The sequence below is a fragment of the Phocoena phocoena genome, chromosome 1 (assembly GCF_963924675.1).
Source record: "Phocoena phocoena chromosome 1, mPhoPho1.1, whole genome shotgun sequence".
In the NCBI taxonomy this organism is placed as follows: Eukaryota; Metazoa; Chordata; class Mammalia; order Artiodactyla; family Phocoenidae; genus Phocoena; species Phocoena phocoena.
In genome coordinates, this window is record NC_089219.1 from 138,885,647 (window position 1) to 138,912,620 (window position 26,974).

Consider the following 26,974-nt stretch of genomic DNA (forward strand, 5'->3'; position numbering starts at 1 on the left):
TGTTACTTGAGCACCAGCTATATGCTAAGCACTAGTGAAATGCAGTGAACAAAACAAAACAGATTCCTGCCCTGTGGGGCTTATAATATGGTGGTGGCAGTGGTGGGGTGGGCAGGTGGTGGTGATGGAAACAGGCAGTTTAAATAAAATAGGGAAGGGAAATAGGGAGTTGCAGGGGGTGGCAATTTTCGATAGGATGGCCAGGGAACATCTCACGAGAAGTGACATTTGGGAAGGGTCAAGACAAAGTATGTGTGATTGGTTCAGGCCAGTGTAATGATTGATTGCTTTGTGCTTGGATGTGTCTCCCAGATCTGTCCGTAGTGGAGGGGGTAAGAGGGAGAGGGAGATGGTACAAGATGGGCAGGAGGAGGCAATGACCAGTGTATCTGATACAGTGGTGGTACTTCATGAGTTCTGTGCTGGCTTCTCTTGACTGGCTTTGGGGTGTGGGTACAGGATGGAGAGACGAGACGTGTGTTGACTACCTAGTGCATGCTGAGCGTTGAAAAGCATATTTCACTTAAGCCTCTCTACAGCCTTGTGAAGAAACTAATATTATTCCTGCCTCGGGAGACTCTGAGTGGTAAAGTAACAGCTTAGATCAAAGAAGGGAAGAGTCAAGAAGGAAATTCAAGTATGAAGAAATGAAAGGAGTCATTGAGTGTTATAATAGGTTTAATGCCAGAAGAGGACATGAGTTAAATGATACATTAACTGTTTAGAAGATTTTGTCACATATATGTCTCTTATCTTCAGTGCCTTTACCTATCTTTTCTGTGTTTTTGTTTTCTGACAGGAATGGGTAACTGCCACTGACATCAGAGTAACACTCAATCGCCTGAACACTTTTGGGGATGAAGTGTTTAATGACCCCAAAGTTCTCAAATCCTATTATTATGCAATCTCTGATTTCGCTGTGGGTGGTAGGTAAGTAAACCATTAAATAACCTTGAAAGTGATTGGAGCTTTGGTGTAAAAGTGAATGTAGCAACTTGTTTACAACTGTATTAGTAATGTTTTTTGGACCTCATTATCCTGGAAACAAAGTAATTAGGTTTTCTAAAACCTTGTCAAATCAACACATTAGTGAATTCTTATTGAGCATTTAAGCGCAAAGCTACTGAGGAAGTGCAAGTCTGACATTCACTTACTGAGAAGGACCTGACCTTCTAGGATCCTACAGGTGAATGGGGCAGGCGATGTATGAATATGCAAAAAGTTAAATACTAGTACCATCAAGCGTTTTAGATAAAGAGATGTCATATGTCAGAGAATAGTTACAGGACTGTCAGGCTAGAGAAACAGATGGAATCTAAGCTGGGCGTCGAAGAATAGGTAGGGTTTAGATAAGGAGAGAGGATGTCTGGGTTGGGTGCAGGAGGGTTGGGTGCATGTCATGAGCAAAAGTTTAGAGTTGGAAGCGTTTAAACCTCCTTGACTTAAGGAAAATCTTATATGAATTTGTGGAGTTGTAAACCAGAGAGTTTGGTAGCCAGAGACCTTAGATAGTGAGCCAGGAATCTTGGACTTAACCTCTCCTTGTAGTAGACTATGAAGTCTCAAGAGCAGAAGCATTATTTTTGTATGCAGTGTTCCTGGTATGGGATTGACGCTCAGTGAAAGTTGATGGAAACTGTAACCAGTGAGAAATCATGTACTTTTTTGTTGTTAGGGCTATGATTTCAACACAGTAGATTAGGAAGATCAGCTGCAGGCAAGGTAACAGTAGAATATGATCGAGAGAATTTACGTTCCTGTTATTATGCTGTCATCTAGGTGTTAGGTGACACCAAATACCTGACATTAAGGTGGTGACAGCAGAATGGAAAGAAACATTTAGGTGCATTTTATGAAGGAAGAATTATCAGGATTTTAGTCAAAGGTGATTTTGAAGGTTTAGTGACCAGGAGAATGGTGGTATCATTAACAGAATAAACGGAGAAGATGAGCTCATTTGGGAAGGTGGTGAGTTTAGTTGTAGAATGTAAAGTTTTAAGTCGTGGAGGACATCTCAATTTGTGCAGCAGTCAAGGACAGGAGCTTGGGAGAAAGAGGCGGCCTGGAGATATACATTTGGGATTCATCCTGGTGCACTGTAGGTGTTTCAGAAGTGTTTGAGTGTATTATTAGGTGGTGATTGAAGCTGTGGAACTGACTGCCATCTTTAAAGAGTGAGTGAGGGTAACGGCTCTGCACCAGAGTGCGTGTTAGTATTCATGGGGATTTCCATGAGTCCTTAGTTTATGGTAGTACCTGCATCTAGAGGCTCCTTCAAGGATTCTTGCCCCAAACAACCCGAGGGAGTGTCAGTCTACCGGAGATCCATATGGTGGTGTGGTATCTGTCTCTCACTGTCTTCAGATCAAATACTTTAAAATCATGATGGCAGATAACTGCTGAAATTTATTGACTTGTTATATGCCTGTACAGTCCTGGGCACATACATATAGCAACCTCTTGATCTTCTCAATAACTCTATGAAATAGGTATTATCATCCTCCCTATTTTACAGGTAAGGCACCGAGTTTAAGTTCCATTGGTAAGTCACAGGGCAAGGTTTCGAACCCAGGCAGCCTGGCCTTGGAGTCCATGTTCTTCTTAACCACTACACTTGGCTGCCTCTTGAGATGCACACATTTCACTTCAGGAAGTGGTCCTACAGATGTCCTCAGAAATTGTTGGGGACTTTCTTCTCATGTCTGGTTAATGCCCCATCCCCTGTTAAATAAAGCTACCTTTTTTTTTGTCTTGTTTGATTTTTCTTCATACCTGAAAACACACAGTCATTACTTAATCTTGCTCAGTTCCTCAGTTTACAGTTTTGAGTGGTAAACTCAAAAACATCCTGAGGTGGTTTTCAGTTCTCTGTGTACATCCCTTTTCTGCATCCGTTTCAGGGCTTCATAGGTGTTTCATTCTTGTAAGGGTCTCTTCTCTCCCCAGGTGTAAATGTAACGGACATGCAAGCGAGTGTGTGAAGAATGAATTTGACAAGCTGGTGTGTAATTGCAAACATAATACTTATGGCGTAGACTGTGAGAAGTGCCTTCCTTTCTTCAATGACCGGCCGTGGAGGAGGGCGACTGCCGAGAGTGCCAGCGAATGCCTGCGTGAGTGCCCCTTGGTGTTCGTCTGCTAAATTGTCTTGAGGACTTCAGAGGTGGGAGAAGGAATGGGTGACTTCCTTTGATTCCTCCTTGAAAGGAAAAGCCTGGAAGACAGAGCTTCTTCTCTAATTTGAGAGTGTAGAACAATAACCTGCATGCACGTCAAAGGAAAATCATAGATGCGGGCAGTTGGCCACAAACGTAAACTGTGCTGGTTTTATGTTTCCTTCATGAACACACATAACAGAATGGGAGCAGCATCTTCAAGGTTTGGCCTTTGCTTAGCTCTAAATACTGGGCTGGGGTTGCCTACTCTAAAATATGGTTTCTCCAGTCTTTTCTTTGTTGCCCTTTAAAATATTCTTCTTGCTTTCAATGCTCATTTATTCGAACAGCCAGGATTGTTGATGAACATTTGTCAGGTGTGATGAGTTCTAGACTAAGACTGCTATTCGATGGATTATTTATCAAAATTATTTTTTCTTTATCTCACTAAAGAGCACAATGGGGGGAGGATTTCCTACTTCCGTCATGCAGAGGTGGGTGGCTCTGGGAGGAAGAGTAGAGCCTAGTATTCTTAGGAAGAGGTAAAATAAAAAGATTACACATTGTTTATTCCTTCATAATGTCTTGGTTTATTCTGAAGAGATAGAGAAAGGAATCTCAGGAGAAAAATCATGAAACCATGTAATCATGATTTGCCAAGGACTTGAAAGTGAGAAACTTTTAAAGCAGCAACATTTTCTTATGTCCTTATAAATATTCCTTATCGTATCCTCTTGGTAATAAAGGGAATAAGAAGGAAGACACTCTGAACTTGCAGGAATTATTGGCAGAAACCTTGAAAAAGGACCAATATCTTGACTCATGACTGTTTCCATTAGCTGCCTACAGCAGATTTTCTTATTCAACTTTTCTTTTCTTAACAAATTCCTGATTTTCAGATAAATTTTACAGCCTCCTCTAGCATTCCTAAGCACTTGAACTTCTTTCATTCTTTTACTGAACTGTAATATCCAGCGTTGGAAACTACATGGTAAAGGCTGATAAAAGAAAAAATGAAATACTCCTAAGGTGTGACATCTAAATAAATGTACACATGTGTTTGAAAAGTAATCTGCTTAATGATGTCATATTTTGAGTCTATCCAGGAACATCATGGGAAAAAAACAAGTGTAACATTATATCCAGCTTCTCACTAGCAAGTGAACAGAATACAGTAGCTAACAGACTTTGATAAGGAGCTAAGTCAATTTGCTTTCCTCTTTGGTCCCTTTAGCACCATGGCCCATCAAAGAGAGAAGTTTCTGGAGGTGTGACAGTACTGCAGTATTGTCAGGGTGCTGGAGCTAGGGAAGAGAAAATGACAGCTGCCTTCTCTCTTACCAGCTGATGATGAGGGAGCCACAGCATCTGCTTTTAGCAATGGGTTAGGACAGCATAGACATGGGGATTGTTCTGCCTCACAGGCTCTAAGCACCAGTCCATTTAGGTGCCGTGAGCTGGGCTGATTGCAAGATAATCTAGGGAGACTTGAGGGAAGAGAAATAGCTGATGAAGAAGGGAGTGGGAGCTTTCAAAGTTATTTAACTCTAATTCTTGGTGCCAGCGATTCAAGTTTCTAAAAAGTTTTCAGATATAGTACTATAAAAGAACTGATTGTAAAGGCAGGGAGGAGAAAAAAAACATATTCAAATTTTTTTAAACAACAATCTCCTGCTCTATCTGTAATCAAATAAAATTTTATTTTTATTTAGTGTCTGTACTTGGAGCAGAATCAATAATTTGGAAAAAATCATCTTAGTATAAATATAATAAAGATTTTCAGTGACTACAGATACTCGTCATGTAGGGAATATAGCTACTTAACAGATGACCCATTTGGCACTATGGCTTCCCAGCAGATAGAGGCATCTATGGATCTAGATTTCCCTTCTTGTGGATTTACTTTCTTGTGGATCTATAGATTCCCTGCTTCTTTTGACAGAGGCACTAATTTTTACCCATGTGTCTCAAGATTACTCCAGTCTGGGTATGCAAGTAATCTGGCATTTTAGAAGTTGGTGTCTAATGTATTTGAATTGTCTGAGCCCTGAAAAGTTAACATAAATTGAAGCCTACGTATAAATTGGCCCCTTGTGCTTGGACTTGATATTAGAATGAAGGATAAAGGTTCAGAAAAATTGTAATTTGACTTGGCTTTTGTTTGTATGTGTACAACCATGCAGAGATTCCTAAGTACAAGGATTACTTATATTTTATGATGGTACTATTTTTGATAAGGATGAACATTTCTTAGTAAGCTGTTAACCTGACGGTATGAACCCTTTATAGACAGACATACAGTTTTTGTTTTTGTTTTTGAATGAACAGTGCATCTGGCGGTCGTTCGTAGTCTGCCACCACCTGTCTGTCAGAGATGTGGGGAATTATGGTTTTGTTTTCTTTGAGTCTTTTAAAATGCTGTTTGTAAAGGAACATGGATCTGACTTAAACGTTTTGGCCAACAGCCTGTGACTGCAATGGCCGATCGCAGGAATGCTACTTTGACTCTGAACTATACCGTTCCACGGGCCATGGTGGCCACTGTACCAACTGCCAGGATAACACGGACGGCGCCAACTGTGAGAGGTGCCGGGAGAATTTCTTCCGCCTTGGGAACAGAGAAGCCTGCTCTCCCTGCCACTGTAGTCCTGTTGGTAAGTGACAGGCAGAGTCTGCTTCATTGTGATGGTTGGGAGAGAAAATGAGCATTCCCTGTACCCCCAGAACATAAAGCTTTGTTCCCTAGGGATTCGCACAGCTTAAGTACAGGAGAGTGTACATTGTTATAACATGTAAATGATTTAGGATCTGCCTCTACTCTCTTTAACCAGGTTGGGCCTTCAGATGATTTTCTGGTGTGTATAAAAACGTGGGGTTGGCCTGAGTAATGGTTCTGTAAATAATTAGCAATAAGATCATCAAGACCATTTGAACTTTGACTGTAAAAGGTTAGCTTCTTCGTGAGTTCTTCCTTGTTAATGATTTTGTTTAGTCTAACCTCCTTGGAGGGCTGAACTCTTTCAGCACATCGGTGTGTGTTCAGAGGAGCAGAGTGCTCTTAGTCTGTTGTGCTTTTTCAGGAGTTTGAACTTTATTTTTGTTATTCATGCCTGTATATACTTAAATTCTAGACACAGGCCATAAGGAGCCTGTGCTCGTCCACAGAGCAGTGACTGGTTTTGTGTACGGTTTACCATTGGGTACAGAGTGATTCGTTAGTGTTTTTCAGCAGTTACGAGTGGATTCATCTTAGGGTGTATGTCTGGAAAGTTTAAAAGTCATGGCTTAAAGGGGTATGATTTTGAGAGTGTTCTGATTTAAAATTTGATCTTTATTCTCTTGGTTACCATCTAGATACTGAAAAACAATCTGCATTCTGGTTTTCAGGCATGGTTTTTAGTTACCAACCTTCTTTCTTTGAGACATTAATTTTACTTATCTGACTGGTGGTTGACACTGAGCACTTTAAATTTCAGGTTCTCTCAGTACACAGTGCGATAGCTATGGCAGATGTAGCTGTAAGCCTGGAGTGATGGGGGACAAATGCGACCGTTGCCAGCCTGGGTACCATTCTCTTACTGAGGCTGGATGCAGGTAAGATTTTTCAAGGGGGCAGAATCCAAATGTAGCTGATTCTTTTTTTTTTTTTTTTTTTTTTTGCGGTATGTGGGCCTCTCACTGCTGTGGCCTCTCCCATTGTGGAGCACAGGCTCCGGACGCGCAGGCTCAGCGGTCATGGCTCACGGGCCCAGCCGCTCCATGGCATATGGGATCCTCCCGGACCAGGGCACAAACCCGTGTCCCCTGCATCGGCAGGCAGACTCTCGAACACTGCACCACCAGGGAAACCCAAATGTAGCTGATTCTTAATAATAGATGTTGTAGCTAATCTGCAGCCATATAAACATTTTCCCCCCATAATACTTGTAAACCAAGATTTAAGGCTTCTCGCTGTAATGATGATCCAGGATTGTTCTGTACAGAGGTGAAGCAGAGTTTTCAATGTCTAAATGTGATGGTTATCCTTGATTGAAATCAAATCCAAATATAAAGATGACTTTAGGGTTCATTTTGCTCTTTCTCTTCCTTTTTTAAAAAGGAATTCCTTTTTAAAAATCTGTTAACATATAAAACAAAAGATTGACTTTGAGTGGAATTTCTTTATCTTTTCTCTTATTTCATTGTTTTCCTCCATTTTCCATCCAATAGGCCATGCTCTTGTAATCCTTCTGGCAGCACAGACGAATGTAATTTTGAAACAGGAAGATGTGTTTGCAAAGACAATGTCGAAGGCTTCAATTGTGAGAGGTAGCTCATTTTTTCTCTAGCCGTATTGTATTTTCTCTGTTATCATATTTCAAGTACACTGAATACCCGATTGTATCTTAATCTCTTTCAGATGCAAACCTGGATTTTTTAATCTGGAATCATCTAATCCTATGGGTTGCACACCTTGCTTCTGCTTTGGGCATTCTTCTGTCTGTACAAATGCTGTCGGCTACAGTGTTTATTCTATAACCTCCACCTTTCAGACAGGTAAAGTAGACCTTTCCTTCTGTCCTCTAGAATGGTGAGACTAGACTTACAGTGTTAAAAAGTCAGTAGCTCTTTGAGCACCTTTTGACGGTATCAGCACTTTGTTTTTTAATGTATGTGATTTTTGTTTGGCTTTTTAATTTAATGAAAATATATATAAATGGTTTTAGAATTTACCAAATTAAGTATAAACTATTATATAAAATAAAGAAGATTATAGCTTGAGGGGTATAGCTATATATAGGTACTGTTATAGCCTCCATTTATTAAAAAACTTTCATTGATGACTTGATATATATTTTGTGGTATATAGAGGACCTGAATTCAGGACATTTACAAAGTAACGGCATTTGTGTTCCATCCTCTGCTTGCAGATGCGGATGGGTGGCGTGTGGAACAAAGGGATGGCTCTGAAGCATCATTTGAGTGGTCCTCTGAGAGGCAAGATATCGCTGTCATTTCAGATAGCTACTTTCCTAGGTACTTCATTGCCCCCGGTAAGTAAGGCTAGGAAGCGGTCTGGCTTGGCGTGTGCCCCTGTTTATTCTTAGTCTCACATTCTTGCTCACCATTGTGTCTGCCTTCTAGCAAAGTTCTTGGGCAAGCAGGTGTTGAGTTATGGTCAGAACTTCTCCTTCTCCTTTCGAGTGGACAGGCGAGACACTCGCCTCTCTGCAGAAGACCTGGTGCTTGAGGGAGCTGGCCTAAGAGTGTCTGTGCCCTTGATCGCTCAGGGCAATTCCTATCCGAGTGAGACCACTGTGAAATATGTCTTCAGGTAAGACAGTTCTGTTTTTAAAATCTGACTTGACCAGAATTATAAAAGTGGTTTCTTTGTCAAAGCTCACCAGGCCTCAAGGTGTGTGTCGAAGAAAAACTTCTGGCTTCTCAAGGTGACTTTGTAAAAGGGAACTTTCCCTTTGTTTACATGTACCTTTTCCAGTTGTACTATCAAACCAACAGACTCATCTCTGACCTGGTTAGATTGGCAGAGCAGTGCATTGTTGTTGGCATAAATGAGTAAGAAATGCTTTCTCAGCACCCAGAATTGCCCTTACAGAGGTTAATGTGGCCCTTCCTTTTTCTCTAGGCTCCATGAAGCAACAGATTACCCTTGGAGGCCTACTCTTACCCCTTTCGAATTTCAGAAACTCCTAAACAATTTGACCTCTATCAAGATCCGTGGGACATATAGTGAGAGAAGTAAGTTATGATATAATTTAAGAGAATCATTTAAGATGATTAGATAAAAGGATCCATAATCAAAAGTTTATCTCTAAAGTCCTAATACTATAACTGATCCTAAAGAAGTGGTATAAACTGCCTCATCATACATGAATTATGTATAAAAATAATGCATTTTAAAACGACTTTTAAGGACCTGGAGAAAATTAGCCAAAATTAGTAAATAGTATTGTTTTATAATAAATAAGCCTATTGAGGCTACATTATCTATAATTAGAATCTTCTAAGAATCCCAAATATAATTCTGCTGGCTCACATTGCTTAACCTTTGTTTCTTTTTATTTCTTGCTTATGTAACTATCAAGCCCTTTTAACTAAATTGGCTAAATTATGAAAAATTAAAAATTACTGAATGAACATTTGTTATAATTTTAAATTTTAAAAAGCTGTTTTTAAGCATTTCTTTAAATTGTTTTCCTATATATATATATTTTTTTTAATGAGGACCTATTTCTATAGAAAGGTAAAGCTGTCTGGGGGAAGAGGAATCAGAGTGGTGGTGTGGCATTGAAAGTGGCATCAGCAGCTTGGATGTGTTGATTTTTGAGATGCCTGCATGTATATCCAGATGAAAATGTCTTATAAGTAGTTAGAAATATGGATGGGGCTTACGAAGAAGTTGAGACTGGAGATCTAGAATCGAAGGGTTTTCAGCGTATGGGTAATCATTTTTAAACTTGGAAATATAACAAAAAAATACAGAAAGAGAAAAGAAGATGCAATCCTGGAAACAGTTATTTAAGGACCATGACCTGAGACTTAAGAGAAAAAGAATTTTAAGGAAGAGGAACAATTAACAGGGTTAGGAAGATAGTACAATTGGATTTTGGTATTGGGTAACTGAAGAATCACTGGTGAGGGGTTTTTTTTTTTGTTTGTTTAAGAAGTGTTGGGCTTCCCTGGTGGCGCAGTGCTTTGAGAGTCCGCCTGCTGATGCAGGGGACATGGGTTCGTGCCCCAGTCGGGGAAGATCCCACATGCCGCGGAGCGGCTAGGCCCGTGAGCCATGGCCGCTGAGCCTGCGCGTCCGGAGCCTGTGCTCCGCAACGGGAGAGGCCACAACAGTGAGAGGCCCGCGTACCGCAGGAAAAAAAAAAAAAAAGTGTTGAAACTGAAGTTAGATTGCAGTGATTTAATTAAGTAAATTAGATCACAAATTAAGTAAATTCAAAGGTGAAGAAGTAAAATACAGATTATTCTTTTAAGAAGTTCGGCTGTGAGGGAAGGAAAAGAGAGGGACTGGACTCTAATTAGGGAGTAGGGACAGATCGAAGAAAGTACTTTTAGGATGGGGAGGCTTAAGAATGTTTGGCGTTGGAAGCACATTAACAGTGGAGATGTCTCTCATGATCTAATGTTGAAAAAACCCATAAATGTAGTAAAAGTTAACTAAATTCAAGGCAGAAATAGAAGAGCTGTCCTTTAGCCTCAGGTCATCAGTTTCTAAGAATTATATAAACAGCAAGTGATATTTCATAACATGGGGAAATACACTTGAAAGATAAGAGTGCAAGAGACAGGAGTGGAATGGAAATTAAAGGGAAATATGATGATACAATCAAAACCTTCCTCTTCCATAGGATGTTCCTGCTGAGTCTGTCATGTGCACTGTTAGGCTGGATGAACCATTGGGCTAAGCCAATATAAGGCTTCCTCTATTTTTATTTTCTTCTAAAAACGGGAAAGCATTATGATATACGGCATAACAGCTTTGGAATAATTACATATTTGTCAAAGTAGCCCTGATTATTAGAACTTGTTTACTTATTTTTTCTGTTTTATGCAGGGCAAAAAATATAATTTGAGTGGTACTTGTCGACAGGTGCTTTCCCTGCTTTCTTATCCTTGAGCTCCATGATCAGTGCCTGATTTTGTGGGAAAAGAACAAAAACACGGCTTAATGGCTGTAGCCTTAAACTCTTGTTATTTCCACATTCTTCCTTTTATCTTTTCTTGCCCCAGATTATTGCCCAGTGCTTTTCATTTTTCACATTGGTGATTGGGAGAACTGTAAAATCCAACAAATCTCTGTGTGTGTGTGGGTGTGTGTGTTTAAAAAATGAATTTTGCTCTACCACCATTCCAGATACTTAGCACCAGGTAGCACATAATTGTTCTACATGCTATTTTCTGGTTATCTTCTCCAACAGATGAATTAAACTGATGGTTGATTGTCTCTGAAATTTTGGGTGTGGTTACCCCTTAGCATTATTGACTTTGCAAGAAGTTTTGGAATACGAAAGCCAGTTCAGTGATCCTCTTCTCCACATCATACACAGGCGCTGGATATTTGGATGATGTCACCCTGGCAAGCGCTCGTCCCGGGCCTGGGGTCCCTGCAACTTGGGTGGAGTCCTGCACCTGTCCTGTGGGATATGGAGGGCAGTTTTGTGAGATGTGCCTCTCAGGTTACAGAAGAGAAACTCCGAGTCTTGGACCATACAGTCCATGTGTGCTTTGTACCTGCAATGGGCACAGTGAGACCTGTGACCCTGAGACAGGTGAGAAGATGACCTTTGGGGGCTGCTAGACCTAAATTCTCTTTAGCAGGTGGTTGGAAATGCTCATTGTCTTATTTGATTATACACTCACCTGTTTTCTCACACCTGCTCTCCAAATAGGTGTTTGTAACTGCAGAGAGAATACAGCCGGGCCCCACTGTGAGAAATGTAGTGACGGGTACTATGGAGATTCAACCGTGGGCACCTCCTCTGATTGCCAGCCCTGTCCGTGTCCTGGGGGCTCCAGTTGTGCTGTTGTCCCTAAGACACAGGAGGTGGTGTGCACCAACTGTCCTACTGGCACCACTGGTAAGTCTGCTCTATCCATAGAAACACCTTGGGAAGAAGGACTTTGGAGGTTTTTGGATTTTCTTGTTTGGTTCCATGATTAGTTTTCCTAGTAGGCAAAAGTTTTGTAGGAAACAGGTTTATTTTGGATTTGTAAAATGCATATCAATTACTAATAATAGCTAACATATTTATGGCCAGGTGCTTTTCTAAGCACTTTAACATATACTGCCTCATTAATCCTCACAACCCTCTGAGATAGCTTCTTGCATTATCCTCCGGTTACAGCTAAGAAAACTGAGGCACAGAGACATTAAGTTACATGTCCAAGGCTACATGGCTATAGTCATTGGAGCAGCTGGAATTTCAACCCAGGCATTCTGGCTCCAAAGAGGTTGATCACTACAATATACTCTCCCTTACAAGACACGAATCAAAACTTGAGTTTTAGTTTGTGAGGCTGCCCTGGGATTCTTGGTGTAAAGTGGTAATTTTAAAATTCTTTAAATTCTTTATCTAAATAGTCCTTTCAGTGTATCAGGGCCCATCGCATTTAGTTGGGGAAAAAAATATTTGTAGCACTTTGGATGAGACCTCTGTTCCCATTCTCTGAGATTCTTTCTTTTTGATAAGAACATAAAACTAGATCTTTCCTGACTACTCAAGGAGTTGCCTGTGCTGATTCACAGAGGAGACGGGGGCTCACTGTTGACCGTTCCCCTTTCTTCCACTGACTTTAGCCTCCACGTAATGGAGAGGTTCTGGCCAGGCTTCTGATACAGACTTTGACTCCATTACAAGCTCTTTGTTCAAAAGATACTGCTAGAGAGCATGAACATAAGTAGAAAAGCCAAAACACTGAGCTCATAATCTGTATCTCTCATGTCTCATCAAAACATTCTTTAATCATTGGGAAACATTAAAACACTCCACCTTCCTTCCACTTCTCCCCTGACCGCACATCGAGCACAAGGGCAGTGCCACACAGGGAGAGCCAATCATTTGCTTAAGGTAGTTGAAAAAATAAGGAGTAGAAGTTAGTGTAGAATTTCATATTTTTTACTCTTTTCTCCTTTTTTTTTTTTAAGAAAACAGTGGCCCAACAGAGTCTCTTAGAGATAGACTTCTCCAGCCTCAATCCCCACCACCCACTGCTGCACTTGTACCCTCTGCTCCAGCCCTCCTGGGCTCAGGTGTGCTCGACTCTGGCCTGCCACATGCTGTTCTCTTTCTTTAGAGTGCTTACCTGACTCTCACTTTTCTTAGCCAACTCCTGTCTGCTCTGTGGGTTGAGTTGAAACGTCACTTCCCCAGGATGGTTTTCCTCAATGAACCCTCCCTGCTGTACCCAGGTTCTTAGGACCCTTTACTCTGCTACCACAGAGTATAGTAAGTATCCCTTGTTCAGTGTCTACTCCCAGAAGTACTTAATAGAGCATTTTGATAAGAGGTCCCTCTACTGATTCTGTTGTTTCACTGGACAGTAAACTAAACAGTTAGGCATTGTGGAGTCGTTCTCATATCTATACTAAATAGTACAAATGGTGAAGTAAAATTATTCGGGATGCTTATAGAGAGCTGGAGTATCATATAGGAGATTTTAGAAAATGTTATACACATGTTAGTCACTAATCAGATATTTCTCACAGAACATTTGTGAAATATACAGTTGACCCTTGAACAACACAGGTTTGAACTGAATTGGTCCACTTCTATGAGATTTTTTCAATAGTAAATACTACAGTACTACAATCCACAGTTGGTTGAATCCATGGATGTGGAATTGCAAATTCAGAGGAGCCGCAGAAGGTGGGGGCTGGCTGACTATAAGTTGTATAAGGATTTCTGACTGTGCAGATGGATCAGTCCACCCCCGCATTGTTCAAGGGTCATCTGTATTTGTTTCGTTAGTTATCACCTGGATTGAAGGAAATGATCTATAGCAGTTCTTGAGGATGTTAATTAGGATGTAGAAGTCTGCATGAAAACAGCACAGACCCTGTGAAAAATAATGCCATCAGTCTTTTTTTTTTTTTTTTTTTTTTTAAGCTGTGTTGTGTCTTCGCTGCGTGCAGGCTTTCTCTAGTTGCGGCGCGCAGGCTTCTCATTGCGGTGGCTTCTCTTGTTGCAGAGCACGGGCTCTAGGTGCACGGGCTTCAGTAGTTGCAGCATGTGGGCTCTAAGGACGTGTGGGCTTCAGTAGTTGTGGCTCACGGGCTCTAGCGTGCAGGCTCAGTAGTTGTGGCGCACGGGCTCAGTAGTTGTGGCGCACGGGCTTAGTTGCTCCGCAGCATGTGGGATCTTCCCAGACCAGGGATCGAACCCGTGTCCCCTGCATTGGCAGGTGGATTCTTAACCACTGAGCCACCAGGGAAGTCCAATGCCATCACTCTTTATTTTCCTATATCCTGCTTTGCTTCTTTTCATAGCACTTTTTAGCCACTTGATATTTTTATGTGTATTCATTTGTTGATCACCTATCTTCCCCCTCCACCTCCAGTTTAAGCTCCTTGAGAGCAGGAACTTTTGTCTGTTTAATTCACTTTTGTGTCCCTAACACCCAGAATAGTGTTTGGCACATGTGTTTGTTGAATGAATGCAAGTATTTATTGAATAAATGAATAGAGGTTGCAGATACAAAGTAAGATGTTCCTCATTTAGAAAATTGTTGAAGAATATGAATAACTGCTGACAGTCACTGAAATATTCATGTGTGAAATGCTTCTGCATTTAATTTAATACTTTAAGCAACCTTTTTAGGTAAATTAAAAATAATAATCATTTTTTCAACAAAATTTTTTGAGTGCATGGCTTTGGAACATGAAGATGAATAAAGGAGGGTCCCTAATCTTCAGGGTCTAAAAGTGTGGAGCAAAGCACAGATCATTTTAATACAGTGTGGTTAGTTCAGATAAAGGAACACACACAAGAGTGCTAAAGGAGAAGAAAGGAAGACGCCACTCCCAGTGTGGGAGGGATAATAAGGAAAACCAAGACTAAGAGAAGTCTGTAATTTGCCCGAAGTCATATAAGTAGTACAGCCTGGACTTGAACCTACATCCTAGACTCTGAGACAGAGGGGTAGACTAGCTGTAGCTGTGGAAGATATTTTGCAATGAGAGCTTTTCATGGGCTATCATGTAGCTCTGTTTTAAGTTTTCTAGCAGATTTTTTAATTGAGTTTTATTCAGAACAGGTTTTAAGACATTTTAAATATGGATCATATCTAGACTCGCTAAACTACCTGATGAAAAAGCAGAACTGAAATGGTGTCTTAATCCTAATCTGGAGGAGGATCTTGGGTGTGGGTCTGGAAACTACTGAATATTTGCCTCAGAGGCAAGAAGGGCCCCGAGCTTCCTGTCCTCTCTTAACATCCTGTTTCTTCATGTCCTCCTCCTCCCCCAGCCACATGTTCTGTTACCTCATCAGTGGTCTCTGTTTGCCAGATGCAGTGGTCAGTTTTCAGTCCTTATCTGACCTGGCCTCTCAGCAGCACTGGACACTGTTCACTACTCACTTTGCTCCACCCATTTCCTCCTGTTGCTTTTTGTGACACTTCCCTCACCTTGGTTTTCTTCTACTTTTCTTCTCTTCTCTTGGATCTCCTTTGATCACTTCTGTTTCTCAACCTAGGGCTTTCATGTCAGCTTTATCTATATTCTCTCCTTAGGTGAACAGATCTCATCTTTAGGCTTCAAAAGCCCCTCTGTGCCTACAACTGCAAAATCCATGTCTTCAGCCCTGACCTCACTCTCTTGAGCACCAGCTACCTACTTGCTGTCTCCACTTGGATGGTGGGCTGGAAGCCTTCCATCTGCCCCTCCATATCCATTCTTTATCCTTCTCCACCCTGATGAGACCTGCATGTACTACATCACATGGCCATCTCCATTTGAGTGCAGGTGGTGGGAAGCACATAGGAGATCAGAGAGAGAGAGGAAGGAGAGTGAGGGCAGAGTATGTATTCCAAGGCCCCCTCTCTGTAGGGTCCTTGTGGTTTGGTGACCTTAATCAAAGTTACCAGCTCTTGGCAGGTGACCTTCTCCAAACAGCCCTTTTTAAGAAAGTTAGAAACTATTAGGTTCTGGTAACTGCTCCCTCCACCCACCCTCTGAGGCCAAGGTTCTGGAGCCCTGCAGTTACTATCCCAGGTGCTATGCTCTACTTGTGGTTTCTCAACACTATCCCCTTCCTTCTATGGATAGTATATTTTATTAACTCTCCTCAGGTCTTTTTTTTTTTTTTTTAATTATCTGTCTTTTCTTTGATGTTCTGAAATGCCATTTTTATCATGTTCTAATACACTAATATCCCATGAATTTTTAATCACTGGAAAATTATTCTTGAAAAAATGCTCTCCAGTGTGTGACACTGCATAGGATGGTGCTGTGTATAAACATTTTAGTCAGAGTTCCCTACCATTTCTCAAAAAAGAATAGTTTGATATAAGGAAATTAAACTAAATATTAATAGGGACATAATTTTCAATTTTATTTTTTTGTTGTTTTTTGTTTATTTATGTTTATTTATTTTCTTATTAGTCATCCATTTTATACACATCAGTGTATACATGTCAGTCCTAATCTCCCAATTCATCACACCACCCCCACCACCCCCACCGCTTTCCCCCCTTGGTGTCCATACGTTTGTTCTCTACATCTGTGTCTCAACTTCTGCTCTGCAAACCAGATCATCTGTACCATTTTCTAGGTTCCACGTATATGCGTTAATATATGATATTTGTTTTTCTCTTCCTGACTTCCTTCACTCTGTATGACAGTCTCTAGATGCATCCACGTCTCTACAAATGACCCAATTTCGTTCCTTTTTATGGCTGAGTAATATTCCATTGTATATGTGTCCCACATCTTCTTTATCCATTCGTCTGTTGATGGGCATTTAGGTTGCTTCCATGACCTGGCTGTTGTAAATAGTGCTGCAGTGAACATTGGGGTGCATGTGTCTTTGTTTTTTTTTTTTTTTGCGGTACGCGGGCCTCTCACTGTTGTGGCCTCTCCCGTTGTGGAGCACAGGCTCCGAACACCCAGGCTCAGCGGCCACGGCTCACGGGCCTAGCCACTCTGCAGCATGTGAGATATTCCCGGACTGGGGCACGAACCTGTGTCCCTTGTATCGGCAGGCGGACTCTCAACCACTGTGCCACCAGGGAAGCCCCCGCATGTGTCTTTTTGAATTATGGTTTTCTCTGGGTATATGCCCAGTAGTGGGATTGATGGGTCATATGGTAGTTTTATTTTTAGTTTTTTAAGGAACCTCCATACTGTTCTCCATAGTGGCTGTATCAATTTACATTCCCACCAACAGTGCAAGAGGGTTCCGTTTTCTCCACACCCTCTCTAGCATTTGTTGTTTGTAGATTTTCTGATGATGCCCATTCTAACTGGTGTGAGGTGATACCTCATTGTAGTTTTGATTTGCATTTCTCTAATAATTAGTGATGTTGAGCAGCTTTTCTTGTGCTTCTTGGCCATCTGTATGTCTTCTATGGAGAAATGTCTATTTAGGTCCTCTGCCTATTTTTGGATTGGGTTGTTTGTTTTTTTAATACTGAGCTGCATGAGCTGTTTATATATTTTGGAGATTAATCCTTTGTCTGATGATTCATTTGCAAATATTTTCTCCCATTCTGAGGATTGTTTTTTCATCTTGTTTATCGTTTCCTTTGCTGTGCAAAAGCTTTTAAGTTTCATTAGGTCCTATTTGTTTTTTTTTGTGTTTATTTTTTTTTATTTCCATTACTCTAGGAGGTGGGTCAAAAAAGATCTTGCTATGATTTATGTCAAAGAGTGTTCTTCCTATGTTTTCCTCTAAGAGTTTTATAGTGCCCGGTCTTACATTTAGGTCTCGAATCCATTTTGAGTTTATTTTTGTGTATGGTGTTAGGGAGTGTTCTAATTTCATTCTTTTACATGTAGCTGTCTGGTTTTCCCAGCACCACTTATTGAAGAGACTGTCTTTTCTCCACTGTATATCCTTGCCTCCCTTGTCATAGATTAGTTGACCATAGATGCGTGGGTGTATCTCTGGGCTTTCTATCCTGTTCCATTGATCTATATTTCTGTTTTTGTGCCAGTACCATATTGTCTTGATTACTGGAGCTTTGTAGTATAGTCTGAAGTCAGGGAGCCTGATTCCTCCAGCTCTGTTTTTTTCCCTCAAGACCGCTTTGGCTATTCAGGGTCTTTTGTGTCTCCATACAAATTTTAAGATTTTTTGTTCTGTAAAAAATGACATTGGTAATTTGATAGGGATTGCATTGAATCTGTAGATTGCTTTGGGTAGTATAGTCATTTTCACAATATTGATTTTTCCAGTCCAAGAGCATGGTATATATCTCTCCATCTGTTGGTATCATGTTTAATTTCTTTCATCAGTGTCTTATAGTTTTCTGCATACAGGTCTTTTGTCTCCCTAGGTAGGTTTATTCCTAGGTATTTTATTCTTTTCGTTGCAATGGTAAATGGGAGTGTTTTCTGAATTTCTCTTTCAGATTTTTCATCATTAGTGTATAGGAATTCAAGCAATTTCTGAGCGTTAATTTTGTATCCTGCAACTTTACCAAATTCATAGATTAGCTCTAGTGGTTTTCTGGTGGCATCTTTAGGATTCTCTATGTATAGTATCATGTCATCTGCAGACAGTGACAGTTTTACTTCTTCTTTTCCAATTTGGATTCCTTTTATTTCTTTTTCTTCTCTGATTACCGTGGCTAGGACTTCCAATATTATGTTGAATAATAGTGGTGAGAGTGAACATCCTTGTCTTGTTCCTGATCTTAGAGGAAATGCTTTCAGTTTTTCACCATTGAGAATGATTTTTGCTGTGGGTTTGTCATATATGGCCTTTATTATGTTGAAGTAGGTTCCCTCTGTGCCCACGTTCTGGAGAGTTTTTATCATAAATGGGTGTTGAATTTTGTCAAAAGCTTTTTCTGCATCTGTTGAGATGATCATAGAGTTTTTATTCTTCAATTTGTTAATATGGTGTATCACATTGATTGATTTGCATATACTGAAGAATCCTTGCACCTCTGGGATAAATCCCACTTGATCATGGTATATGATCCTTTTAATGTATTGTTGGATTCTGTTTGCTAGTATTTTGTTCAGGATTTTTGCATCTATATTCATCAGTGATATTGGTCTGTAATTTTCTTGTTTTGTAGTATCTTTGTCTGGTTTTGGTATCAGGGTGATGGTGGCCTCATAGAATGAGTTTGGGAGTGTTCCTTCCTCTTCAATTTTTTGAAGAGTTTGAGAAGGATGCATGTTAGCTCTTCTCTAAATGTTTGATAGAATTCACCTTTGAAGCCATCTGGTCCTGGGCTTTTGTTTGTTGGGAGATTTTTAATCACAGTTTCAATTTCATTACTTGTGATTGGTCTGTCCTTATTTTCTGTTTCTTCCTGGTTCAGTCTTGGAAGGTTATACCTTTCTAAGAATTTGTCCATTTCTTCCAGGTTGTCCATTTTATTGGCATAGAGTTGCTTGAAGTAGTCTCTTAGGATGCTTTGTATTTCTGCAGTGTCTGTTGTAACTTCTCCTTTTTCATTTTATTGATTTGAGTCCTCTCCCTTTTTTTCTTGATGAGTCTGGCTAAAGGTTTATCAATTTTGTTTATCTTCTCAAAGAACCAGCTTTTAGTTTTATTGATCTTTGCTCTTGTGTTCTTTGTTTCTATTTCATTTATTTCTGCTCTGATCTTTATGATTTCTTTCCTTCTGCTAACTTTGGGTTTTGTTTGTTCTTCTTTCTCTAGTTCCTTTAGGTGTAAGGTTAGATTGTTTATTTGAGATTTTTCTTGTTTCTTGAGGTAGGCTTGTATAGCTATAAACTTCCCTCTTAGAACTGCCTTTGCTGCATCCCATAGGTTTTGGATTGTCGTGTTTTCATTGTCATTTGTCTCTAGGTATTTTTTGATTTCCTCTTTGATTTCTTTAGTGATCTCTTGGTTATTTAGTAAAGTATTGTTAGCCTCCATGTGTTTGTGTTTTTTACTTTTTTTTCCCCTGTAATTCATTTCTAATCTCATAGCATTGTGGTCAAAAAAGATGCTTGATATGATTTCAATTTTCTTAAATTTACTGAGGCTTGATTTGTGACCCAAGATGTGATCTGTCCTGGAGAATGTTCCGTGCACACTTGAGAAGAAAGTGTAATCTGCTGTTTTTGGATGGAATGTCCTCTAAATATCAAGTAAATCTGTCTGGTCTGTTGTGTCATTTAAAGCTTGTGTTTCCTTATTTTCTGTTTGGATGATCTGTCCATTGGTATAAGTGAGGTGTTAAGGTCCCCCACTATTATTGTGTTACTGTCGATTTTCTCTTTTAGAGCTGTTAGCACTTGCCTTATGTATTGAGGTGCTCCTATGTTGGGTGCATATATATTTATAATTGTTATATCTTCTTGGATTGATCCCTTGATCATTACGTAGTGTCCTTCCTTGTCTCTTGTAACATTCTTTATTTTAAAGTCTATTTTATCTGATATGAGTATTGCTATTCCAGCTTTCTTTTGATTTCCATTTGCATGGAATATCTTTTTCCATCCCCTCACTTTCATTCTGTATATGTCCCTAGGTCTGAAGTGGGTCTCTTGTAGACAGCATATAGATGGGTCTTGCTTTTGTATCCGTTCAGCGAGCCTGTGTCTTTTGGTTGGAACATTTAATCCATTCACATTTAAGGTAATTATCAATATGTATGTTCCTATTACTGTTTTCTTAATTTTGGGGGGTTTGTTTTTGTAGGTCCTTTTCTTCTCTTGTGTTTCCCACTTAGAGCACTTCCTGTAGCATTTGTTGTAGAGCTGGTTTGGTGGTTCTGAATCCTCTTAGCTTTTGCTTGTTTGTAAAGCTTTTGATTTCTCCATCGAATCTGAATGAGATCCTTGCCCGGTACAGTAATCTTGGTTGTAGGTTCTTCCCTTTCATCACTTTTATGTATATCATGCCACTCCCTTCTGGCCTGTAGAGTTTCTGCTGAGAAATCAGCTGTTAACCTTATGGGAGTTCCCTTGTATGGTATTTGTTGTTTTTCCCTTGCTGCTTTCAATAATTTTTCTTTGTCTTTAATTTTTGCCAATTTGATTACTGTGTTTCTCGGCGTGTTTCTCCTTTGGTTTATCCTGTATGGGACTCTCTGTGCTTCCTGGCCTTGGGTGGCTATTTCCTTTCCCATGTTAGGGAAGTTTATGACTATAATCTCTTCAAATATTTTCTCAGGTCCTTTCTCTCTCTCTTCTCCTTCTAGGACCTCTATAATGCGAATGTTGTTGTGTTTAATGTTGTCCCAGAGGTCTCTTATGTTGTCTTCATCTTCATTTCTTTTCATTCTTTTTTCTTTATTCTGTTCCGCAGCAGTGAATTCCACCATTCTGTGTTCCAGGTCACTTACCCGTTCTTCTGCCTCAGTTATTCTGCTATTGATTCCTTCTAGTGTATTTTTCATTTCAGTTATTGTTCATCTCTATTTGTTTGTTCTTTAATTCTAGATTTTTGTTAAACATTTCTTGCACCTTCTCAATCTTTGCCTCCATTCTTTTTCCGAGGTCCTGGATCATCTTCACTATCATTATTCTGAATTCTTTTTCTGGAAGGTTGCCTATCTCCATTTCATTTATTGTTTTTCTGGGGTTTTATCTTGTTCCTTCATCTGGTACCTAGCCCTCTGCCTTTTCATCCTGTCTGTTTTTCTGTGAATGTCTCTCCTCAAGTCTCACTAGTTTGAATGTGCCAAATATTTTCTGGTGTGATCTTGAATCAGATGGCTAAAGGAATGTCAAATTTAAGCAAATTCAAGCTAGATCTTTGATTTTCTCCAACCCTAACCTGTTCCTTCCCCAGTCTTGTTCATCTCAGTAAAAACACTACCATCTACCTAGTTGCTTAAGCTAAAAATCCGAGGCTTGTCCTTGATTCTTCTGTCTCTCATTTCCTAGGAGCAATCAGTCAGCAGGTGTTGCTGGTTCTCAACTCTGAGCACTCTTTACCACTTTCACCACCACCACCCTGGTCTACTCCGCTGTCATCTCTCACCTAAAATAGCCTCCTAATTTGTCTCTATGCTTCACTCTGCTCTCCTACATCCCATTCTCCATAGAGCAGCCAGAATAATACTTTTAAAATGTAAATCAGATCTCATCACTTAAAAAAAACCCTAATAGCATCTCACTGTACTTTAAACCCATTTTCCTTACTGTGACCTACATGGTTGTCTCTTACTGCTTCCACAAGCTCATATTGCTTTTCTGGAACATTCTTCTCTTGGATATTATCATGGTTTGTTTCTTGTGTCTTTCCATTGTCATCCCAAATGTCTCCTCTTACAGAGGCTTTTCTCTAACCACCCAATATAAAGTCGCCCTCACCCTGTCTCTCTGTCACGGTTTCTGTTTTGTTTAACTTTTTTATGTGTGTCGCTCTCTGAAGTGATCTTGTTTATTTATATGTCTGTGAACTGGTCTCCCTCAGTTGCTGCATAAGCTTTGTGAGAGCAGAGACCTCATCCACCCTGTTCACCACATCACCCTGATAACCTAGAGCAGTGTCTATAGACACTCAGTTAGTATTTGTGGGATGAGTAAATGAAGAAACCTCTGTTTCTCCAAAAAGTTTAGGTAATTCAGGCCCAGTTGGCTACAAAGATACCAAGAACACAACTTGAGCTAATAATAGTGGGGAAGTGGAAGAAGAAGGATGAGGAGCAGTGAGTTTAATACAGTGGAAAGAGCCCTGAATTCTACCTCTGTCTCTTTTACTATCAGCTGTTTGGTTGTGGGCAAGTTTCTCAACCTGGCTGTTCCCTTAGTTGTAATAGAAGCGAGTGGCAAGTGATGATCTCCAAATTCTCTCCTGTGCCAGCTGACACTGCTCAAACAAGGATTAGCACATGCCGTTTATTTTTTAAGAGAATGATCCTGCCCACCCTGTGGTATAAGAAATGTATGGTATCAAGAGTCATCTTTCATTTTTCTCAGTATTATCGGAAAAAACAAACATAGATGAATGTATCAGCCCTTGGGACTGGAAAGGTTAATAAACCTGAGCTGGACTCATTTACAAAGCACTCCTAGTGCATGATTTCAGTTAATCCTCAAAACAACTGAAGCAAAGGAGGCAAAACAGGTGCTATCTTTCTAATAAGGAAATGGAGATGTGTCCAAGGTCACTCACCATGCCAGGACTGCAGCCCAGGTCCTCTGCTCTCCTAGGCTGGTGCCATGTCCACTGCCCCATGTTGCCTTGCATCTGATGTTTACTCCAGACTGTTTGTAACCAGTAGCACTAGAAACACCTAAGGCCTTTTCTTTTATAACATCAGATTATCTCATGCACAGGTAAAAGATGTGAGCTCTGTGATGACGGCTACTTTGGAGACCCTCTGGGTAGAAACGGCCCTGTGAGGCTTTGTCGCCTGTGCCAGTGCAATGACAACATCGATCCCAATGCAGTTGGAAATTGCAATCGCTTGACGGGAGAATGCCTGAAGTGCATCTATAACACAGCTGGCTTCTACTGTGACCGGTGCAAGGATGGATTTTTTGGAAATCCCCTGGCTCCCAATCCAGCAGACAAATGCAAAGGTAATCGGCCATCGGCCAGATTCTGTCACAGTTATATTCATGCGTTCTGAGAATCATTGCACGGTCTCTTTAAATATTTACAGTTGTTGGGTCGAATGCAGCATTGTTCGATAGAAATATAGTGCAAACCACTTATGTAATTTAAATTTCTCTAGTAGACACAGTACAGTAAAGAGAAACGGGTGAAATTAATTTTAACACTATATTTTATTTAACCTAACCTATCTAATGTATTATCATCTCAACAAGTAATCAGTAAAAAATGTTTGCGATGTATGTTTTTTTCCACACCAAGTCTCCGAAGTCCAGTGTGTGTTTCACAGTGACAGCACATCTCAATTCAGACCAGCCACATTTCAAGTACTCAGTAGCCACCGATGACCAGTGGCTACTGTACTGGATAACTCAAATCTAAAGAATCTATTTGTGTTGTTTATACTTTAGTATTTCTCTCAGATGATCTGCATCTCTTGCTGTCTCTGTCTTCCTGCCTTAGCCTGCGACTGCGACCCCTACGGGACCGTGAAGCAGCAGAGCAGCTGTAACCCTGTGACCGGGCAGTGTGAGTGTCTGCCTCACGTGACCGGCCGGGACTGTGGAGCTTGTGACCCTGGATTCTACAACCTGCAGAGCGGGCAGGGCTGTGACAGGTAAGATGGCGGCTGCCTTTGGTTCAAGTGACCTTTGCTTTTTTATTGTCAGAGATGAATTTTTATAAGTTATGGTTCATAGTTGGCTTGGCTTTGTTCAGGAATTATTTGAGTGCCTAAAATAGGCAAGGCACCCTTTCGAGGCAATACTGGAGAGTTGTAATTAAGTAATGAGAGAAAAGAGTGGAATGCAGTGGCCCCAGCTGTGTCAGTGTCACCTGAGCAACATTTTTTTAACAATACGAATTATATGGTCCTTTCTGAGATGCTTAGAATCAGACCTTCAAGGGTTGCAGTTGCCTGGGAATTCCTGTTTTCAAACCTCCTATTCAGCGCCCATGTGGTGCCAGATTGGAGAGCCATGGGTAGTAGTTTTAGTAGTGAAATAAAAGTATTTGTGTGGGTTAGGCTAGAAAGAGAAGTTCTGAATAGAACTCATGAAAATTACTTGAACCTCAGGTTTTAATAACCCTTAACGTCTGTCATAATAGCCCTTAACATTCTGTTTTCTAATACAAATTACATCAGTCCTATGCTGAAAGGAACAAAAAGGAAAGGTTTGCTTAAAGTCTGTTGTACTTACCTGAGAAATGTCATGTGTTCATTTTCAGGTGTGACTGCCATGCTTTGGGTTCCACCAATGGACAGTGTGACATCCACACTGGCCAGTGTGAGTGCCAGCCTGGCATCACCGGTCAGCACTGCGAGCGCTGCGAGGTCAACCACTTTGGGTTTGGACCTGAAGGCTGTAAACGTAAGGGGCGTTGGTGGCCAAGTCTCGTCTCATTCCGGTTAGAACTGTTAGTCCAGAAGGGACTTTGACAGCCTCAGTGTAGCCACACGGCTCACAGTCAGGGCTGTGCCCAGCTCATCACAGATGCTTTATTCAAGAAATATTATCCGTTTTTTAAAACTCCGAGGACCGAAAGCCTCTCTAGTTTCTTTGCAACCACCCTATTTATGTCTTTTTTTTTTTTTTTTTTACGGTGTTTCTGATTCTTCCTTTTTCTAGTCTTTAATTTTTCCAGATGATCACCCTTTGGTTACCGAGCCTATCCCGTGCTTAATGAAACTTTTTAATAATGATCACCTTAGCGCAGAAAATGAAACAGTGAGGGATTCTGCTCAAACGTGTTTGTTGACTTACTGGCTCAGTTGCTTCCCACCCTTGGGGCCCTTTTGGTGCGGTTACATGTCCACATCTGCTGCTCCTTGGCATAAACACTTGCTTGGAATTAGGCCGCGGAACAGTTTGGGTTTTTGCTTTCTGAATTCCTTCATTTCTCCTGTGGAATGTAGCATAAGTCATTGACTCCGTCCAGAGAACAAAATGAGTAAACAAACTATAAAATAATGGAAAATAAGCATTAGCATTTGGGTTTTCTAGTTCCTTAGTGAGAGAAAAACAGTGGAGAGATGAAGGTAGAGATAAATTCTCGCAGTGCGCAAAAAGGGCACTTTCTATAATAGAATAATTTCTATAATTATTCAGTCACATGAAATGTGCCCCCTCCAAAAGATGCTCACTCTAAAATTTACTCTTGTTTTAAAAATGTCTGGCTTCTCTGCTAAGCAGGCTTAACCATTTAAATTCTCCTAAATCAGCCTGTTTTTCACAAAGCATCTAATTATAATGATAATGCAGTTGGCTTATTGATATCAATGTGAGTTAAAAGAAGACACACTCTTCCTTTTTTTCCTTATTATATACCCTTTTCCCTTTATTCTGCAGCCTGTGACTGTCATCCTGAGGGGTCTCTTTCCCTCCAGTGCAAAGATGATGGTCTCTGTGAATGCAAAGAAGGCTTTGTGGGGAATCGCTGTGACCAGTGTGAAGAGAACTATTTCTACAATCGGTCTTGGCCTGGCTGCCAGGAATGTCCAGCTTGTTACCGGCTGGTAAAGGATAAGGTCAGCTGTCAACAGTGCATGCGTTCATTCATTCAGCAGACGTTGAATGGGCACTTCCTATGCTCTAAGCTCTAGAGAAAAAATGGTGAACAAAATAGACACAGTCCCTGTTCTCAAAGACTCAAGTTCCAGTTGGGAGACAAATAATAAAAATTAAAGAAATACTAACTGAGATAAGTGCAAGAAAGAATACAAACAGAATAACTGGGGAGAACTACTTTATATAGAGCGTCTGTGGAAACTCACTTAAGGTGCGATCTTAAGGATAAGAAAGAGTAATCCGAAGGAGAAGTGGTGGGTAGGCTGTTCCAGGCAGAGGGAACGTGGGGTACAAAGGCCTCAAAGCTGGAGGGTGTCTGGAGCCTGCTGAGTGAGGAGGGAGTAGTTTGTGATAAGACTGGAAAGGTTGGTAGAGACAGCTTACGTTGCACCATGTTGACCAGAGTAAGGAATTCAGATTTTATTCCAAATCCAGTGGGAATGCACTAATGAGTTTTAAGCTGGGAAATCCAGTTTATATTTTAAGAACAGCACTCTGCTGTGTGAAGATTGATGGTTAGGTGTGGGGCAAAAGGGGAAGCCTAGATTGAATTGGATAAATATTATATGTGTGTTCGGCAGGGCAGGGTATGAGAGAGGGTAAAGTTAGGGAAAGAGAAGAATCAAGGATGGATCTTGGGTTTTTTGCTTAAGGTAGTTGTAGGCATTACTGACTGAGATGGCGATGACTCAGAGAATACATATTTAAGAGAAAGAATCAAGGGTAGAATTTTGGGTATTAGGTTGAGAATACCTATCAGAGAGCCAAGTGGGGGTATCAGATAGGTAATCTCAAACACAAGGGAGAGGTCGGAACTGGAGAATCATCAGCATGTAGAGTTTAACGTCAAAGGAATCAACCGGATTTTCTTTTGAAGCCAGAGAAATGAGGAAAAACTACCCATGTTATCTACTTAAAAGTATACATACACGGAGTGTATAGACCTTCGTATTTATAGAGCAGTGGTCCCCAACCGTTTTGGCACCAGGGACCGGTTTCGTGGGAGACAGTTTTTCCGTGGACAGGGTGTGTGGGGGGCGGT

At 40.6% G+C, this 26,974-nt stretch overlaps 1 protein-coding gene across 1 annotated transcript in view; it reads left to right on the top strand.

Moving 5' to 3' along the window:
* The window catches only part of LAMC1 (laminin subunit gamma 1), a 128,735-nt gene that overhangs the window by 82,576 nt on the left and 19,185 nt on the right, over positions 1 to 26,974 (top strand). Inside the window, exons 3-17 of the mRNA XM_065896939.1 lie at positions 800 to 930; positions 2,947 to 3,113; positions 5,621 to 5,809; positions 6,632 to 6,749; positions 7,365 to 7,463; positions 7,555 to 7,691; positions 8,066 to 8,188; positions 8,280 to 8,469; positions 8,782 to 8,894; positions 11,216 to 11,437; positions 11,558 to 11,746; positions 23,086 to 23,331; positions 23,828 to 23,981; positions 24,593 to 24,735; positions 25,714 to 25,892. Coding sequence (XP_065753011.1) covers positions 800 to 930; positions 2,947 to 3,113; positions 5,621 to 5,809; positions 6,632 to 6,749; positions 7,365 to 7,463; positions 7,555 to 7,691; positions 8,066 to 8,188; positions 8,280 to 8,469; positions 8,782 to 8,894; positions 11,216 to 11,437; positions 11,558 to 11,746; positions 23,086 to 23,331; positions 23,828 to 23,981; positions 24,593 to 24,735; positions 25,714 to 25,892 — 2,400 coding nt within the window. The remainder of the gene's footprint in view (positions 1 to 799; positions 931 to 2,946; positions 3,114 to 5,620; positions 5,810 to 6,631; positions 6,750 to 7,364; positions 7,464 to 7,554; positions 7,692 to 8,065; positions 8,189 to 8,279; positions 8,470 to 8,781; positions 8,895 to 11,215; positions 11,438 to 11,557; positions 11,747 to 23,085; positions 23,332 to 23,827; positions 23,982 to 24,592; positions 24,736 to 25,713; positions 25,893 to 26,974) is intronic.